This window comes from Vulpes vulpes, chromosome 16 (genome assembly GCF_048418805.1).
Source record: "Vulpes vulpes isolate BD-2025 chromosome 16, VulVul3, whole genome shotgun sequence".
Lineage (NCBI taxonomy): Eukaryota > Metazoa > Chordata > Mammalia > Carnivora > Canidae > Vulpes > Vulpes vulpes.
Genome location: NC_132795.1, coordinates 30,068,334 through 30,089,244, shown reverse-complemented (window position 1 = coordinate 30,089,244; position 20,911 = coordinate 30,068,334). Strand labels below are relative to the sequence as shown.

The window sequence follows — 20,911 nt, the reverse complement described above, 5'->3', positions numbered from 1 at the left end:
CCACCATGAGATATCACCATATACCTGTCAGAATGGCCAATACCAAAAAGAGAAGAAATAAGTGCTGGCGAGGATGTGGAGAAAAAGGAACCCTCATGTACTGGTATAGCCATCATGGATAACATTATGGAGGTTCCTCAAAAAATTAAAAATAGAATTACCATATAATCCAGTAATCCCACTACTAGGATTTACCCAAAGAAAGAAAACAAAAACCCTAATTTGAAAAGACACATGCATCCCTATGTTTACTCTAGCATTATTTACAATAGCCAGTATATAGAAGCAACCCAAGGGTCCATCAGTAGATGAATGGATAAAAGACATGTGGTATGTATACATAATGGAGTGTTATCCAGCCATGAAAAAGATTGAGATCTTGACCTTTGTAACAACTTGGATGGACGTAGTGCCTATAATCCTAAATGAAATAAGTTCAGGCATAGAAAAAGAAATACCTTTATGATTTCACTCATGTGGAATTTAAGAAACAAAACCAGATGCTGAGTGAAATAAGTCAATCGGAGAAGGACAAACATTATATGGTCTCATTCATTTGGGGAATATGAAAAATAGTGAAAGGGAATAAAGGGGAAAGGAGAGAATATGAGTGGGAAATATCAGAAAGGGAGACAGAACATGAGAGACTCCTAACTCTGGGAAATGAACTAGGGGGGTGGAAGGGGAGGTGGGTAGGGCGGGGGGTAGGGGTGACTGGGTGACGGGCACTGAGGGGGGCACTTGATGGGATGAGCACGGGGTGTTGTTCTATATGTTGGCAAATTGAACACCAATAAAAAATAAATTTATATATATATATATAAAGAAAACCACAGTAATAAAAAACAGACTTAAATACAGAGAATTGGGGGATCCCTGGGTGTCTCAGTGGCTGAGCACCTGCCTTTGGCCTAGGGCGGATCCTGGGGTCCCGGATCGAGTCCCACGTCGGGCTCCCTGCAAGGAGCCTGCTTCTCCCTCTGCCTGGGTCTCTGCCTCTGTGTGTGTGTGTGTGTGTGTGTGTGTGTGTGTGTCTCATGAATAAATAAATTTAAAAATCTTGAAAAAAAATACAGAGAATTGGTGGGGAAAATCAGGGAGGAGGGTGGGTGAGGGAATGGATGAAACAGATGGGGGGCGGAGGAGAGGCCCACGTAAGAGCTCCAGTTGTTTGTGCTCGTGTCACACCAGAAATACATAAAAATACACCAGAAAAAAAATGAAAGAAAATTTCATTTGAAAAGCTCTACTGGTTCAGACATTTCATAGTTAGTATTTAAAGAGATTTCCTAAACAGACATCGTATTTAAAAAATAGTGCATTGCCATCCCAAAGAAAACTAGTTTCCAACAATTCTTAGTATACTGGCAATTTGGCATGGAGAAGCAGGATTTGAGCTCTGGACTCCAACAACTCAGGGGTGGAATTCCAGCTTCACCACCTCCCCATGACTGACCTTAGTTTCCTCATTTGTATAACGGAGCTTGTACTGCTACTCATCTCCTAAGTGAATAAGGCAAAGTGTTGGAAACCAAGTCAAATAGGGAAGGGAAGGGACAGACTGCGCACTGAGCACGTTGCCCTTAGCTCTCAGTTACAGATGTTCCCACGCATGCACATTGTACAAATGAGGAAGCCAACCTGATACGAATTTATCCAAGGTCGCACAGAGAGGAACCCAAACCCAAGCCTGACAACTCTGAAGCCGACTTCTTTCTACACATAGCAAGGCTATAACGGTGATCAGTGCCAAAGGCTGATGAGAAGTCAAAAAGAACAAAGGTGAAGACACTACATCAGATGGTAGAAAGAAGTTAATAAAAGCTTCCTTGCATAATTTGGATGGAAAAAGGGAGGGGAAGACAAAGTCAAGATGGTAGCTTGAGGAAAAACTGTCAAAGGCTTTTTGTGAGAGCAGGAAAGCTTTTGGAAGTCACAGCAGAAGGAAATGTACACCTTCTTCACCCAAGAAGGTAAAATTTTGAAGATCACTGAAAGAGGGAGAGGACTGGTGCCAAGTAGTTCCTAAATAAGGCAGGAAAGGATGGAATGAAAGCACAGATGGGGATATTTCCCTTGGCAAGAAAGTACGACACATGTTAGAGGAATCAAAAGGATGATGGAAGAGAGTTAAAGGAGCTCATATAATGTAGCCTCATTCATTAAAAGAGGAACAGAGAGACTATTCCAGAAAATTGGATAAATGATTAGGACTTGGATCTTCAACTATGTCAGAAATGTGTATGGATATGATCCTACAACCACACAACCTAGGAAACCTATTTCTACTTCTTGGTAAAACGTTGGTTAGTGTGGTAACCAAATTGTCTGACCCTTTGAAAATTAGCTGTCTCATATATACCAAAGAGCCAACTTCTTTTTTCCTTTATTTTTTTCAAATGATTCCCATTCTCATCTCAGTTCAGTATTAGTGAGCATCTACTATGCGCTAAGACACTTCAGAGGAGACAACAGAGAGCAGGACATGGTCTTGGCACTCACAGAGTGTTCTCAGCATTAGAATCATTGCCTTTTGAGTAAGAAACCCACCAACCCTTCTTTCTTAAGTTTTATCAAATTCTGGGCAATTTCCAAATGCGGAAAAACCCAGGACACTGCTTCTGCCCCTCCCCTCAAAGTACCAGAATACCCAGTGACATACAGTTTGACATGCATTATCCAAGACGCCCATCTTGAGACAATTGAAAGAACAGTATTCAACAAGCCTATAATGATACAATTAGAGGAATTCTACGAAGTAAACCTCAGGGTTCACTGAAGGGCTAATACAGACATATAAGCTCCAACTCCTTCTCTGATTTGGTGTACGTGATCTTGGCAAATGAGCTTTAGAGTTTTTTTCTTTTATTTAAAAAAATGTCATTTATGACATTCTCTAAAAGTCTAGGCTCTGTCAGATTTAACTCCAAAAGAAGGAAACCCTAATAATTAGGAATCTATGTATATTTAGATCATTTGTATTTACTATGGTGTGAACTGTGGATACTTTTCTAAATAATCTTACATATTTTGTACTTATACCTACAAATCTTTTTAGAAGTGTTCAGATTGATAATAAGCCAAAAGAAATATAAAACACCTGAACTAGAGCAGGTCAGTCTAATTCACAGTATACTGCAGTTTCACAGAAATATTTTTATTTTTAAATATATTTTTATCACTCTGGAGGGTCATATTATTATATAAAAAACAAATAGCACTTTAAAGGAAATGGGCACTGCTATTTCTTTTAACTACAGCAAAGGCATAGAGCCAGTCCATCAGGAGTGCTTTTTGCAACCTTATCTAAAGGCTTTTCCAGTAATTTCTTAAAAGCCTTAACAATTTAAATAAAATGCAAAGATAATGTCTAAAGAATCAAGCACTAAAAAAATAAATAATAATAAAAAAAAAAAAAGAATCAAGCACTGCTATTTCATGATACCCCAAATGCTCATGAGAGTGTTTTAGGGTCATCAGTGGACTGGAAAACTGTTTTCCCGTTTACATAAATTGATGTATTTTCCCCTAAAGGTTTATCGCACTTCTTCCCCAAAGGCACAATGTATCCATAAAGACCTCCATTAAATTACCCTTACTGATAGCAATAAACAGCACAGTGTAACGGGTACCTTTAGCAGATATAATACCTACTTCTATGGGCCAAACTGCTTTTAATATAATTTGGTATGTCATTTTTATTTTTTTATTTTTTAAAGATAATTAGCCTAAGGGGTAACTTAGATATAAAATTGACTCATTTTCAGTGAAAAGTTCTGTAACTTGATAAACATATACAGTTGTGCAACTACCCCTACAATTGGGATATAAGAACATTTCCATCACCTCAAAGAGTTCTCCTTCCCCCAACTCTACCTGCAGGCAACTGATCCGTTTTCTATTCCTATAATTTTGTATTCTCTAGAATTTCATAAAAACGAAACCATAGACTACGTAGTGCTGTGTGTCTGCTTCTGTCACTTGGCACAATGCTTCTGAGATTCATCCGTGTTGTTTCATGTATCACTAACTCATCCTTCCTTGGAGTTGAGCAGTATTCCAGTTTTGGGCTATTATAATAAAGTTACTATGAACGTGTGAGTACAAGCATCTGTGTGGACATATGTTTACATTTTTCTTGGGTAAATCCATAGGGGTGGGACTGTTGGGTCTTACAGTAAATGCACATTTAACTTATAAGACACTGCGCCAAGCTGCTATCCTGCCAGCAATGTGTGAGTTGTAGATGTTCCATATCCTTGGTGTCAAGCTTTTAAATTCTAGCCACTCTAATAGGTGCACAGTGACATCTCACTGTGGCTTAAATTTGCATTTTCCTAAGGATTAAAGATCCTGAGCATTTTTTCATGTGCTTAGTGGCCATTCACACATGTTCTGTGGGAAAGTGTCCAGATTCCCATTTTCTAGCTGCACTGTTTATATTCTCATTAACTTTTAAATGTTCTTTATATACAATGTACTAAAGTCCTGTTATCAGATACAAGTTTTGCAAATATATTTCTTTTCAGTCTGTGGTTTCTTTACTTTTTCTTCAGAGTGCCTTTCAAAGAAGAAAAGTATTTAATTACAATAAAGATCAATTTACCAATTTTTTTCTTTTGCAGTGCTTGCTTTTTGCATTAAAAAAATCTTGGCTAACCCAAAGTCACAAAGATTTTCTATATTTTCTTTTAGAAATGGTACTGCCTTAGCTCCTACATTTAGGTGCATAACCCATTTTGAATTGCAGATGATGGGAATGAATTCAGAGCATGTTACCTCAAGATATGACACTTTTACATATTGATTATTTTGAGTTAAAGGCACTTGAGAAACAATATGACTCTCTTTTTCTTCCAGGAAATAAAACTCACATGTAAATGATGCCTTCCCTGTAGCAGGAGGAAGACATTCTTATCACCAGAGATAGGGAAAGTGGGGTCAAGAAAGCCATACAAATAAACCTTGTTAAACTAACCCTTATTTTGCCGGTTACTTCTTCACCATTTACTACTCCTTTCTCTTGTCAATTCTTCACAAATTTGTTTGTCTAAAAGGTACAAAAGCTTCCTCCTCTGGTTATTTGTTCACGTCTTCATTCCACTTTACGTGTACATGTAGGCTCCCAATTTAGTAAAATGTGTATGTTAATTTGGCTTATGTTGGCTTCCTTCTTAGGCTGGGCTGGAGACCCTCAGAAGACAGAGGAGAATTTTCTCCTCCCCTACAGGTGCAAGGGAAGAGTCAAGTCCTTTTTTTCTCTTGCATACGGATATTCAATTGTTCCAGAACCATTTGTTGAAAAGTTTATCCTTTCCCAACTGAATTATCTCGGGAGTTCTGGGCAGCCTTTACTTGAGTATAAATTCCCCCTCACTACTCAAGTGTAAACCTTCTCAATGATGGCAACATGAACTCCTCCCAGACCTGTGTGAGTCTTGTTAACTATTCAGACTACTGCTTTCTTTTGGTCCTTTCCCTGGTCTTATAGAATTTTACCTAAAATATGTACACATCAATAGTCTGAAATTCTTTGCAAGAAAGAAGCCAAGTCAATCTTAGGGCCTTCCTGTTTGTTTCCTTCCTCTCAGGAATCAAAGTCCTGTGCTGCCTGCATTGTCCAATGTTAACAGACACATGTTTCATGTATTTTGTCCACGTTTCTAGTTGTTTACAACAGAGGAACAATTTCTACTTAATTTTTCATGAACATCTGCCACTTTATTTTTAAATAGTTTAGCAAATGGCTAATTCTCAAAGCTTACAGAAAGATTAGTAATCTTTTAAATTTAATTTCTCTAATATTTTACACTCTTCTTTCTTAAAATCTATGCCTAATTATTCTTAATTTTCCTTTTTCCCAAATTTTTCACATATATGATTTCTTTATAGAAGCTTGTCATATTCTTATATGTAAAACTGAGTTTGTTTTATTCTTCACAAAATGAACATTCAAAATCAAACAAATACATAAATCCCACACTGGTAATTAGAAAAAAGAAATTTCAAAGAATTTTTATAGTTTTCTAATATTCAGAAAAGGAACTCATATGTCTTTTAGCCTTTAACACAATAGGCTATCCTATTATATTATATTAATCATATCAATAACTACAAAAACACCTAAAAGACAAGTCAAAAGCAACACTGGTTTTCTTGGCCATTTACCCAGGAACACCTTCCTGGACACCAATTGGACCCACTGTTCCTTGCTCTTATTTCTCTGTCTCTCTGGCCGTGGACTTCATACCCCAGCACTCCTAAGAATTAGTGACCCTACTGAAATGAAATACTTTTGCTTGGCTTAGGGTTCTTGGTGACACATTTGGGCTATAGGAGGGTGGGGTCTCAATCCTTCTATTCATATTTCTTTGATTATTGATATCACTTGCAATTCTAAAAAGACAAATATTTCTCTCATTGGCCCTGAAGAACTTTCTTTACTTTGGCAAGTCTACTAGTCTTATTACCAGAAAAGGGAGAGGAAACAGGATAGCATTTCCTACAGCTCAATCATATTTAAAAACCAAAAACCCAACTAAAAAATGGGCAAAGGACTTGAAATAGATATTTCCAAAAGAAGATAGAAACAGCCAACAAGCATACGAAAAGATATTCAGTATTCTAATCATTAGGGAAATGTAAATCAAAACCACGATGAGCTATTACCTCATAGCCCTTAGGATGGTTACCAACAAAAAGACAGAAAACGAGTTGGCAAAGATGTACAAAAATGGGGAACTTTATGCACTGTTGGTGGGAATATAAAATGGTGCAACTGCTACAGAAATCAGTATGGAGGTTCTTCAAACAATTAAAAATAATTATCATATAACGCAGAAATTCCACTTCTGGGTATATATCCAAAAGGATTAAAAGCAGGGACTTGAAGAAATATTTGTATACCCATATTTATAGCAGCATTTTTCACAAAAGCAAAAAGATAGAAGCAACCCAAATTAAATGCCCATCAATGATGGATGAGCAAAATGTGTTTATATACATAATAATTGAATATTATTCAGCCTTAAAAACGAATAAATTCCTGGTACATGCTACAACATGTATGAACCTTGAAACATTATGCTAGGTGATATAGGCTAATCACAACAGGACAAATGCTGCATGATTCCACTTACGTGAGGCATCTAGAGTAGTCAAATTATAGCAACAGAAAGTAGAAGAGTGGTTGCCAGGAACTGGGGTAATGGAGAAATGAGGAATTGTTTTTTAATAGGTATAAAATTCAGTTTCGTAAGATGAAAATGTTCTGGAGATTGGCTGTACAACCATGTGAATATACTCCACAAAACTGAACGATATACCTAAAAATGGTAAAGATGGAGAATTTTATGTTACATGTATTTTGCCACAATTAAAATGTGCACACATGCAGGTGAGAGCCTGGCAGTTGGAGACTTTGGTTAAATTTTCCCTAATATAAGCTATGCACCACAACATTTAAATTGCCCAAATAGCTTACATGGATTGTTTGGCATCATGAACAAACTATACCAAGAGAGAGATTAAAAGGAGATTAGAGGAATTCCAACCACAAACATTACAAAAATAATAAAATAGGGGACTCCTTAGGTGGCTCAGTGGTTTAGCGCCTGCCTTTGGCCCAGGGCACAATCCTGGAGTCCCGGGATCGAGTCCCGCGTCAGGCTCCCAGCATGGAGCCTGCTTCTCCCTCCTCCTGTGTCTCTGCACACACCCCCATCATCAATCAATCAATCTATCTATCTATCTTTAAAAAAATAAAAAATAATAAAATAATAAAGTAAAAATAAAGGAAGTATTGAACTTTGAAGGAAAATCTAAAGAAAGGACACGAGAAGTCATAAACTAAAGTACTATGAAAATTATGTCAGTTGTAAAGAATTTATGAGTTACTCAAATTTGTTATTTTTTAACCCATGCTATCCTATGATGATTAGCAGTAAAAACTTTAGAAATTTAAAGAAAAGATTAAAAAACCACGTTTTTATTTAATGATTAGCAAGCACATAGAAAAGATTACGTTCTTCCCCATGAGCAACTGTGGAAAGGAATCTTATACATGGAGCAGACGGTTGCAACTTGGAATATAAACAGACTAGGTCCTTGGGACCCACAGAAGGAAGACAGGAATCCCTGAAGAGCTCACAAGGCTTAAGAGCAATCCTGGAAGCGTACTGACACAAATATTAGAATCTTTTTTTTTTTAATTGTTCAAATGTCTGATCTGCAAACCTTTCACTGGAGCACTAAAGGCTATTTTCTCCCTCAGGGCTGTTTTTCGGTGTATGTCTCTGGGTGAGATAATTAAAAGGAACCCTGTATCTTGCTCTATCAGGGAAGCCTCAGTTGGGACTTTTTGATCCTCACATCATGTTGTTCCAGCAGAAACTAACATTCTGGAGCCACACTTGAGCTATAGGTCAATGGAATAAATATGAAAACATGTTCTGACGAGCATGCTGAGGTGATCCTAGCCTACAGTGATCCTGGCTGTGATGGGTAGCTTGCCAGGGACCCTCTTCTGGGTGCAAAATAATCACATGGCAGAGGGAAAGAAAGAAAGTTGAAAGAATATTTGAATTCCATCCCTTGGTTCTGGGGTAGACCAGTGGTTTTAAAATAACATGTCATCTTGCATAGCTGTATTACTTTAAAGTGACATCATTTAGCTTACGAGGTAATGTGCTGCATGACTATTTTCAAATGAAATAACTAAATGCTCACTTAATTGGGCCCTATTGCTGGGGGGGGGGGGGGGGTACCCAGGAATACTAGTTTCTATATTCTCTGAAAACAAGAGAACCAGCTTAACATCAGAATCCCTGAAACATACAATGATTATCTACATTTACTGGAGCATTCCTAAAAGTTAATACATTAATTTGCTTTTGTTGGTTAAGGAAACACATGACTGGTCTATCTCCTCTAATTTATGCCTCTCTTCGGAAGTTAACAGAATTCTAATTAAGACCCTAAGAGACAAAAAAAAAAAAAAAAAAAAAAAAAAAAAAAAACCCTAAGAGACGAATTTGGGACTCCCACCTTAAGAATATAGTAACAATGGGAGGGGCTCCCGGGTTGCTCAGTGGTTAAGCATCTGCCCTCCTTCTGCTCAGGTCACAGGGTCCTGGGATGGGGCCCTTGGGCTGTCAGGCTCCCTGCTCAGTGAACAGTCTGCTTATCCCTCTCCTCTGCCCTCCCCGCCATCCTCGCTCCATCCCTGTGTGCGAGGGTGGCTCTCAAATAAATAAAACCTTTAAAAAAGAGAGAGAGAGTATAGTAACGCATGTTTTCATCTTCACAGGTGAAATTTTATATCTTTTGTCAGTTTATATTCCGACAACTACAATGTGACAATTACACCTATACACTGAAAAATACTATCAGGTGAGGACAAGCTACAACCCCTCTGCTTTAAAGTAAAAGGAAATATACTTGGCCTTTCCTGTGTGTAGACGTCTGCAGCATTCCACGTCTCATAATCATGCTATAGTTCCAAGCACGTCAGTATCCAGTGTGCTCTCCTTTACACAAAAACAGCTTTTCTTTTGCTGTTACCAGTGGAGTCACATCTTAGAAAGATCAAAGTGTGCCTAACACTGTGAAACACAGCTTAAAACTCAGTTATGGGTACAGATGGGGCCTCTTTCAAAAGACTTATTTTTTTTTTTTAAATTAAACTTACTGCTTAGAAAGACTGTTTTACTCATCTGTTGCATATTGAATTGAATTTATAGATTAATGGCACAATTACAATATATTATAAAAAGACTATTCTCCAAGAACCCAACCCTTCTAATAAAAATGTCCTTAAATGCTTCTCCCCAGGGCAGGGAGGACTCCCGGGGGATGACCGCATCTACTGAAGCCTCTCTTTTCTGCAGTCACAGGACCTAAAAATAGCTAAGCTTTGCTGTCAGCGTCCACCAGTAGACAAGGCGCTTGAGTTCAGATAAAGGTTTTGTGAAAATGCTTCCTGAGACTCAACTGAGCTCGGAAAAACGCCTGCGAGCGGGCTCTGTCCCCACCTCGGAGTTCTGACACCTTCGGGGGCTTCCTTACCAAGAGCTCACTACGCTTGGGTCGGGAATGGTACGTATCTTACCTTCAACTGTTCTAGGGCAAAGGATGAGCCATCCTGCTGTAGATTTTCAATAATCTGTTCCACAGTATTGGCCGAGAACCAACTATAAAAAAAGAAACACATGATTTCACCAACCAGTAAGCGACCTCTTCTTTCCAAAATAGCGATGAATCTAGACACAGGCTTTCCCCAAACTCCACTTCTACAATGAAAAATTTTCCAGACTATTTTACAGGATGATGCAATAAAACCTTGCTTCTCTAGGTAAGTGTTTGCAGTCTACTTTTATTAATGCAAAATAAAGCCTAAATTTTCTCTTAGGCTTTCTTGCATCTATTACATGTAAATAAATACCTTAACTGTGAAAAACTGCTGATTTTAAAATGTAGAGATAGTTGTCTTGTTTTCCAATAGTGTTCCTCCTCTTATGTTCCTTAAGCCAGTCTATCAATCTCTCAAATCACTGCACAAAAAAATCTTCTGATCAGCTTCGTAAGACCTTCGTAAAAAAGGCCTTAATGAAGATAGAAGATAATTATTGTCTTCTAGCCTCTTTCCCATCAAAAAAAAAAAAAAAAAAAATTTGCACTAAAATGAATCAGCATGATTGATTATTTCAGTATAATGGACTTATTTCCCCCCTGAAAGAGTAGGCAAGAAGCTACTTTAAGAAATGAAAATAAAAGCACCAGGCTAGCTGATCTGAGAATTCAGTGCATTATTAAACATGATGTTAATTACAGTGTTAGCAAATTCAATTTAATATCGTCCTTCCAAGAGAAGAGATGTACTGAGGCCTCTCTTTAAGTACCTGTTTATTTTGTCCATGTGTTCCTCAAGTATAAAAGACTTGTCTTGATCAATCTTGGACTGTTTGAAAAAGAAAAATCTTGTAATTAACTTGAAGTACTCGAAAAATCCCTTAAAATGTCACATTTAATCTTGGTGAAGATTATCACTTTCAAATTATATCCAACAGTTTCATAAATAGCTACCACATGTTCAAAATTCAGATGATGTTATTCCAGACTAGTGCTTAAGGTGCCAAAGGAAAAACATGTTCTTTTAATTTATATTTTATTATTATATATGCTACATCATCATTAAAGTAGGTCAATGAACTGAGGGTTGTAAGGGACCTGAGAAGTCATCCTGCCCAAATTTCCATTTGATACAGAACTCCTGCACCTCCCTGATATCTCTGTAGCATTGACCTCTATGGAGAGAAAAAGTAGCGTGAGAAGGAACTCACAGGGCTTGAATAAGTATAGTTGGGATCTTTTTTTTAAAATTCTGGACCAAATCATCCCTCTCGTGTTTATAGTTCTAGTTCATCTGCTTCCACCTCCTTTCTCACACGGTGTGGTTTCATGTCCCCTCACAGGCAGATCCTTCTTGTGCACATGTCTCAGCTTATCAAGGTCCTTCCTAAAGTGTGGGATGTACACATTACCACAGGCATGACTGAATCGCAGCAAAGTGCATCGGGGCTCCATATATCCTTGTTTACTTTGAATACAATGCTTTTACTAATAGGACTAAGTCTGAGTCCGTTTGGGGCCAGTTCTAGTATATTGCTTTTATTTATTTATTTATTTTTGGACCAGTGCCACCGTAGGCTACATTTCTCTTATTTTATAATAAATAAATTTATATTTGGTACTTTGGACTGAAATCCAAAATTTTCACTTATCTCTGTTGTAATTCTGTGATTTAAAATAAGAAATACAGCCGAGCCTGGCTGGCTCAGTTAGTAGAGCATGTCACTCCTGATCTTGGGGTTGTAGGTTTGAGCCTCACATTGGGTATAGAGATTTCTTAAAAATAAAAATCTTAAAAAATAAAATTAAAAAAAAAATAAATAAAATAAAATAAAATAAAATAAAATAAAATAAAATAAAATAAAATAAAAACACATTTGGTCCTTGCCCATATATTTGTTCTTTGTTCTTGGCTCAAAGCTCCCCAAAACCTTGAAATATCTTTAAGAAGAGCACCTTTTGTTATATTTGGTCTTCTGTCCTCAGTTCCTGAAATATTCCTAACAAGCCCCTTTTGATCACAGTTATGTTAATGAGATGACTTTTGGAAAGCTCACAAGAATGGAGCTGGTGCCCAGGGGAACCAACCAGTGATTCCATCACTGGGACATTCAATTCCCCCTTCCAATCAAGCCCCGCCCCAATGCCACCACCACCTCCCCACCTCCCTCCCTCTGCCTCCAGTGAGAGAAAAGGGACCGGAGATTGAGTTCAATTACCAAAGCCTAACAGCCTGATCAATAGTGACCATGTAATAAAGCTCCATCAGAATCCAAAAAGATGGAGTTTGGAGAGCATCCAGGTTAATAATGAACACATCCACCAGAGGGGAGAGCAGTACATCCCAGCTTCATTAGGACAGAAGCTCCTGGGCTTGAGACCCTTCCAGACCTTGCCCTGTGTACCCCTCAATGGACTTTTCATTCATATCCTTTAATAATAAACCAACAAAACTCTAAGTGTTTCCTTGAGTTCTGTGAGAAATTCTAGCAAATTATTGAACCCAAGGAAGGGGTCATGAGAACGCTGATTTATGGCCAGTCAAGTACAGGTGATAAGCTGGAACTTGCGACTGGCATCTGAATTGGGGGCAGTCTTGTGGGACTGAGCTTTGAGACTGTGGGATCTGAGGCTCACCCCAGTGGATAGCTCACTACCAACATGAGTTGCAGGACACCCAAGTGGTGTTGCAGAGAGTTGCTCGATGTGTAGAAAACCCACACATCAGGGTCAGAGGTGTCGTGGGTGTGATAGAAACGTGAGAATACTGGTAGTAGGTGGGAAACTTCCCACACATCTATTACCTTTCACATTGTTACTATTGAACAGGTCACTCTAAACTTGACGGGTTTTTTAAAACCCATATTCTTTTACCTATTTTCTTAGTTTCAAATCAATTCGATCAAAATGCTGTCAACAGTCTCATCCAACTCAATGAGAAAAAACTGAAAAAGGCCAAGATGACTTTATTTATAGACTAATACCCACACATTTAGCAGAACTCTTTGGTAGGGCCCTTCCACTCCCACCCACCACAATCCATGCTATATTTACCCAAAATGAGAGACTGTCAAACGCTTTGACAAAATGTGATGAAATCCACATGTGCTCTGCGTTCATATTCATTGCACAGATTCGGGGGTTCCATCAATCCATATTCATGTTGTTCAGCTCTGAATAAATTTTTTATACTATTTTTCTAAATATTTCCTCCCCTTTCTCTCCTGTAATGAATTCCTAATAATTAGATATTAGACCTCCTGGAATAATACCACTACTATTCCTTTCTCTCCATTTTCCATCTTATTATCCTTTTTGTCCTCTTACAGTTTTCCTCAAGCTTCAATTTTAATCTAATCTACTGTGCATTTTCCCCCTTTTGTTATCACATTTCTTTATTCTTGGACTATTTTATAACATCTGTTCTTATTTCACAGATGAAATATTTTCCTCTCATCTGAACAATTACAGTTTTAACAATTATAGTTTTTCTTTCTTCCTTTCTTTTTTTAAGTTTCCTCTTCCCTGCATTGTCTGCCTGCTTCAGGGGCCTTGGTTTGACCAATCTGTTTTTATGCTTGGCATAAAAAAAATTTTAGCATGAAGTGCTGAAATTAAGTAGCTTTATGTGTAAAGTCAATCACAGTTATAGGATCATCAATATTCTGATACATTATAAAATTATTAGGCAAAGACCTGGATGTTTCATTGTTGGGGGAGGGCGGTATCCTCAAATGTCGACATCTACAGGTTTTTTCCTTTTTCTTCGAATATACTGTTTAGGTATGGCATGGTGCTATTGACTGTTTGTGTCACCCCAAAATTCATGTTCAAACTCTAATCCCCAAAGTGATGGTATTTGGAGGTGGAGCCTTTGGGAGATAATTAGGTCAAGAGGGTAGAACCCCTATGATGGGATTAGTGCCCTTATAGAAGGGACCTGAGAGCTCACTTCACTGTGTGAGGATATGGCAAGAAGGTGTCTATCCATCTGCAAACCAGAAACAGGGTCCTCACAAGAATCTGATGGTCTGACATCTGATCTTGGGGTTCCCAGCCTTCAGAACTGTGAAAAGTAGAGTTTCTACTGTTTAAGCCACCCAGCCTATGGTAGTTTTTTACAGTTGCCCAAACTATGATAGAGGATATTTAATAGTGTAGAAGCTAGAAAAAGAGGCTAGAGGTCTTCCTACTTGGTATGCTCTGCCTCTTTTCAGTAGAGGACCTCACTTCACCGTCCCTGCACCCAGCTAGGTCTGTCTGATTTGACCTAAAGAGTAAATTTCTACTCTTCAGCCAAGCTATAGAAGGGTAGCTGCTGCTACAGGAGAGAGACGTCTGAAGCTCTAACTGCTCCTTATACAAATGTGCAGGGATCCTCTGGTTTTTCTGCCCGCCTCCACATCCCAGTCTTCAGAGAACGCTGGTACCTTACAGAGGGTAGAGAGCAAGAACTGGCTTGCTTCTTACTGGCCTCCCCCACTGAAGGATAAGATATTTCAGTGTCCCCAAATATAAAGTAGCTGCCCTCATTCTTCTCTTTTTAAGCTTCCAAAATATTGATATCTCATGCCTGTCACTGTCTCCTCTTCTGTTCTATTTGTCTTTGTGATTTTGTGCCTTTTTTATTCTATTATTACAATTTTAGTGGGCTTTCAGAAGGGAGCATGTATTCAGCCCATCATCTTTTACTAGAAGTAACATTTTTGTAAACTTTTAGCTCCTAAAAGAAAACCTAAGTTACACAACATAAGTCAGGAATTAAAAGTGAATACTACGATATACTTTATCATTATATTGAGACATGTGCCAGAGTTTCACTGTGGCAGCTCAACAACATCAACGCTGTAGAAGTGTCACGGTGCACCATGAGGGCCAATAACAAGGCTACACGCTGAAATTCACCAGCAGTGAGATGTGCAGTTGTGCGTGAAGAAGTCATCTTCTTGGACAGCTGTCCTACCAGTCGTGAAGCTCTGATCCTTCCATCAAGCTTTCAAGTTAATAAATCCCAGCATCTTTATATTCACAAACAGTAACATTCACCAACAGCTAAGTTTTTCAATTATTTCCCCTTCCCCATGAATTAAAATCTGAGGTTAGAATCCTGACCAAATTACCTTTGTATGGTAAGCATCTAAGACATCTGCAATATTTTCTTTTGAAGGAGATTTTAGGGCTAACAGATCTTCTTCCAACATGTCCAACTAAAAGAGGGGGAAAAAAGGGAAAACAGATTTGAACCCCAATGCAAATACAGACTTCAAGAAACCTTATATTCTGGTTAAAAATACTTGTCTTAAAATTATGATGTGCTCTCTTCAGCTGAATCAGTGAAGGAACTTTTCTCTGAAGTTGAATGCACACACATTCCCACACAGCAAATGTTGCCTTGCAATTAGATAAAGATGGAAGAAACTAAAGAGGAGAGAGACATTTATCTTTGTTTCTATTAAACACTTGAAATGCAGAACTACCACCAAACACTTGAATTATGAATTTCATTTTAATTAATTTTAACTAAAATTGCCATGTGTGACTAATGGCTACTATAGTCAATGCACATCTCTATAATACAGCCACACTTAACTCTCCATCTATATCTCTCACATACTATTCAGTGCTCAGCCAAAAGGGACTTTTTATTGTTTTCAACACATAACCAAGCTTTCCTGCCACTCACTTGCTCATTATATGTTTCCTTTATCCAGAATCGCTTGTCCTAATAATATTCATCTTAAGGCCCAGCTGAACTACAACCTCTGTAAGAAAACCTCCAGTCTTTTCTTATAAGTTTTCTCCCCTTACAAATCCATGGAGTCCTTTCTGCGTACTCTTTGTTTATACTTCTCATATTCTACTCCGTCAGATGAGTCAGATGGTTATCTTTTAGCTTTTGTACCCACCTCTAGTTTCATCTCCAACATTCATTACTCATTTCTATTATCCTCTACAGGTCCTGTGAATGGCAGTCTACACACTGCAGAATTTATTACTGGGCAGGTTGACAAAGAAGGGATTACACCGTGGATCAGCACTCTCCTCCATCCTTAACTAAATTTCACTCTCATAAAGGGTATCCCTCCAGAGTAGATAATGAAGTTCACATTTGCCTCCTGTTACAGCTCAAGGGAAGGGTTGGACAGTCACCTACTCAGTGTAACTACAGATGCCCCTAACATGGAGAAAGATCTGAAATTTCAAGCAATGTGATAGAAGGTTCTCATACTACATATATGTTATATATATATAACATTCCTTTTCCTACCCCAAAACAACCCTCCCTCAAGATCAGATATCCATTTGGAGATCTATGTACTTCCTGGAGAGCTAAGTTCACCCCATAGTTCCAGAAATGAAACACATTAGCAAGGTGAGTTAGCCAATGTAGGCTAACTGGCTCATGAGTTCAAGCCAGTTCAAGGAGAGTGAACTCCCAGTTGAAGCAGAATAAATCCCAAATTTCTTGCTGAAAATTCTGAGGCAAAACCACTTTGAACTGGATTTTCTGTTACCTTTACCACAAAGAGATTCAACTACTACGGTAGCAACTGCCATCCTCATTTAGAGATGGGCAAACTAGGGGATAAAGAGACTAAATCTCAAGCTAGGATTTAAACCTAAGCTGTCTGTCTGTATGTTCTTTGCTACAATGCTATTCTGTGCTAAAAAAAAATTGGCCACACTGTTTAAAAAAAAAAGACGAAGATAAGTAATAATACGTGTCCCTTGCAACAGATATTCTTTAGAAAAGTTTTTAAGGCCATATTTTAAAAATGTAACTCTTAAATGAACTAGTAGGGAAACTCACAACCAAGAGGACTTTTTAAAAGCAGTGTATGTTCTCATTCATTTGGGGAATATAAATAATAGTGAAAGGGAATATAAAGGAAGGGAGAAGAAATGTTGGGAAATATCAGGAAGGGAGACAGAACATAAAGACTCCTAACTCGGGGAAACGAACTAGGGGTGGTGGAAGGGGGGAGGAGGGCGGGTGTTGGAGGGGAATGGGTGACGGGCACTGAGGTGGACACTTGACGGGATGAGCACTGGGTGTTTTTCTGTATGTTGGTAAATTGAACACCAATAAAAATTAATTAAAAAAAAAAAAAAAAGAAAAGAAACAATAAATTAAGTGATATTAAAAGTAAAAAAAAATAAATAAATAAAAATAAAAATGTTTTTATAAAATAAAAGCCTATCTGTTTATATATAAATTTAGATTTTTTTAACCAAAGTGTAATTATTCATGAAAAAATATTCACTGAAGGTGCCAGGCAAAACAGCCCTGAATCCAGACATAATTATCTCCATTTTGCACATGAGGAAACATGATTGGAGAGCTTAACTACCTTCCCAAAGGTCACACAGCTTTAAACAGTAGATCCTGGATTCAGACCCATATCTCACCAAAAGCCTGTGACCTCAACCAATTATACTGCCTCCCCATGCAATGAGTTATTCCAACAACACAAAATGCAATAATCCAAGTAATTACCTTTTCAGAATCTACAAAATGTGTAGCAATTCCTGCTGCATACACATCTCTTCCTTTCAGCCTGAATCCTGTTAAGGCAAGGAAGTAACCAAGTTTTCCTTGAAGTCGTGGCAAGAAATAACCTCCGCCCACATCAGGGAATAGTCCTGTAATTATATAATGAAATGAGATAACAATGATTCAAGTTAAAAAGCCGAATATAATAACTCTTGAGATCAAATGGCCATTTCTTTCTGGAATTTGAATCTATACTAGAAATATTATTAAACTAAGTACTATCCAATGCAATCAATATTACAAAAGATTTGCTATTAAAATGTTCTAACTGGAGTATTTTTCAAAATGTTCATGTCTCATTTCTGTAGGAGTCAAAGTATTTGATGGCATAACTTTTTGTATTTAAGTAGTACTCATTAAATATTACCTAAAAAGTTCATATCACTATTTTTAATAATCTCTGAAATAATAAAAACTGAGAAAATATTTTCTTTCCAAATAAGAAAAAATATGCATAATCTAAAGCTATATTATGTGAAAACTCATTATTACCAATCAAATCATAGTCTATTCTGTTAATCCATTATCTAATGGATTGAATGGATTGAATATTATTCAAGATATTTACAGTGATGCAATAACCTTTAGTCCTACCAAGAATAAGTTTATACCTAATAAAATCACTTGTATTTACTCTTATCTTAGCCATCTTTTTTTTAAATTCCCTTATTCTCTCTACTGTAACAACCGAAAATAGTGTAAATGCGAATACTTGCTAGTACACTATTTTTTGATATTTAAGAGCTCCTTAAAATCTCTAGTTTTATAATAAAGATACCTATTCTAAGATTGCTTCATTTGATGAAGCTGAGATAAAAACACAAGCATTCAAATTCTTTCCAGTTCTACTCGACAAAAGTTTCCTAGACTTCAAAGAATTAGCATCATTCTACTGTAAATATCTCTTGGCACCTCAAACAAGGTAAGTCTAAAGTTGAATTCATGACATTCCCCGACTCCTGGAATGGAGTTCATCTCTTCCAGTATCACTCACCTCAATAAAGTGCACAACCATTCAGCCTTGACACCTTCTTCTCATACCATCCCTTTAACGATCATCCTGAAAGTTCTCCATACAATAACCAGAATCTTTTTAATAACTCAAGTCTTGAAAAGAGTTTTTTGCCTTCTACTGCTTAAAACTCTTCCATAACTCTCTTAGATTAAAACCAACACTTTATTAAAGTCTTCAAGACTCCCAATCACTTTTTCAAGTATATCTCTTACTACTCACTACATTCCAGCTGCTCTGTTCTTCTTTCAGTTCCCCAACATTCTACAGTTTACATTACTTGCCCCACAGCCTCAGCAGCACTCTGCCCAAGTGAAAACACACTGTCCTGAAGTACTTTGCTCTGTTCCAGGGTACCACATTCTCTCTTTTTGCCCCTGACTCAACAGCTGCTTCTTTCCATTCCCTCTTGCTGTCTACTTCCTTCGCTTGATCTCTACATGCTGCTGTGCCTAGGCTTGACCTCAGGCTATCCCTACATCCCTACTCATACATTTCCCTAGCACGTATAGCTCTAGATAACATCTATATGCTGATAAGTCCCTGTTATGAACTGAATTGTGGCACCCACAAAATTCTCAAACTGAAACACCGCCACCCACTCCAATGTAATAGTTTGGAGATAGGCATCTAAAAAAGAGGAGCAAAATACTACCCACAATGAGGTAATAAAACAATCAAAATTGACACAGAATTGACATAAACATAGGAATTTGTACAAGAGAATATTAATACAGAATAAATATATGTTCAGTTAAGAACACAGAAGATAAAAACTTAAATGATACTTCTAGAGACAAAAACTAAAATGAATATGTAAGTGGAAAACTACCTGAATGAGATTAAGGCAGATTAGACTTTGCAAAAGATTAGTGAACTTGAAGGCACAGGAATAGAAACTATCTAAAATGAAAAACGACAAAATGTTTTAAGTGAACAATTCATGATCCTAATATAAGTTTATTTGTTTTTTGTTTTTTTTTTATTATTTTTTATTTTATTTATGATAGTCACAGACAGAGAGAGAGGCAGAGACACAGGCAGAGGGAGAAGCAGGCTCCATGCACCGGGAGCCCGATGTGGGATTCGATCCCGGGTCTCCAGGATCGCGCCCTGGGCCAAAGGCAGGCGCCAAACCGTTGCGCCACCCAGGGATCCCTCTAATATAAGTTTAAATGGAGTTGCTGAAAAGAGAGTGAGGGGAAAAAAAATACTTGAAGAAATCATGCCAAATTTGGAAAGTTCAACAAAAACTATGAATCTAAGCTTAATAAACACAAGCATAAGAAAGATAAACTACACTAAGACACATTATAATCACATAAGCCTAAAACAAATGATCAGAAAAATCTTAAGAGCTGCAAGAGATAATAAAAACACACTTACAGAGGCACAAAGATGAAGAGGAAAGCAGATTTCTCATGGGAAACAACATGAGTGAGAAGACCGTGCAACAACATCTTTAAAGTACTAAAATTTAAAAATCAGAATAGAATAAAATTGTATACTGAGGAATCAAATCACTGACCTTGGCTTTCACCTTAGGAGGTCAAAGAAGGGATGAAACCCCAAGTAGGAAACGAAAGAAAAGAGTAGAAAACAATAAAAGAGAAAATAAATAAGACAAAGAAGATAGTTTTTGAGATCAATAAATAAACCTCTAATTAGACTGATCAGGGAAAAAAATGCAAGGACTCAAGAATGAGAGACAAATATCACTACAAATTCTAAACACAAATACTAAAAAGATAACAAATTATGAAAAAACTTTATGCTAATAAATTGGACAAATTGCCTAAAAGATCCATCCCACCAAATTTTGTGCAAGAAATAGATAATTTGAATAGCCCCACATGTATTAAAGACTTTGAATTTGTAGTTGACAACCTTCCCACAAAGAAAACTTCAGGTTTTCATTCATGGATTCATTGATGAATTCTACCAAACACAGAAAAAATACCAACTCTACAGAAACTCCTCCAGAAAATGAGGCCAGCATTACCCTTATTCCAGAAGGAAGGATATTACAAGAAAACCACAGACCAATGTCTTTCATGAACACAGATGCAAAAATTCCAAATAAAATTTTAGAATATCAAACCTGACAACATATAGAAAGGGTAACACCTCATACCACACTGAAATTTATCCTAGTAATCAAGGGTAGTTTAATATTAAAAAAAACCAATCAGAGTTAATTCACCATTAACAAATTA

The 20,911-nt window shown here is 37.3% G+C and overlaps 2 protein-coding genes across 3 annotated transcripts in view; one reads left to right on the top strand and one right to left on the bottom strand.

Moving 5' to 3' along the window:
• C16H2orf88 (chromosome 16 C2orf88 homolog) overlaps positions 1-17,630 on the top strand; it is a 137,219-nt gene extending 119,589 nt beyond the window's left edge. The window contains exons 2-4 of the transcript XR_011997851.1: positions 9,308-9,390; positions 9,832-10,095; positions 16,085-17,630. The gene's annotated coding sequence lies outside the window, so the exon portion shown is untranslated. The remainder of the gene's footprint in view (positions 1-9,307; positions 9,391-9,831; positions 10,096-16,084) is intronic.
• HIBCH (3-hydroxyisobutyryl-CoA hydrolase) overlaps positions 1-20,911 on the bottom strand; it is a 96,041-nt gene that overhangs the window by 11,936 nt on the left and 63,194 nt on the right. For both annotated transcript variants that reach the window (XM_072741682.1, XM_026002655.2), the window contains exons 8-11: positions 17,627-17,772; positions 15,249-15,335; positions 10,899-10,957; positions 10,109-10,190 (exon numbers count right to left, since the gene is read on the bottom strand). In XM_072741682.1, coding sequence (XP_072597783.1) covers positions 10,109-10,190; positions 10,899-10,957; positions 15,249-15,335; positions 17,627-17,772 — 374 coding nt within the window. The remainder of the gene's footprint in view (positions 1-10,108; positions 10,191-10,898; positions 10,958-15,248; positions 15,336-17,626; positions 17,773-20,911) is intronic.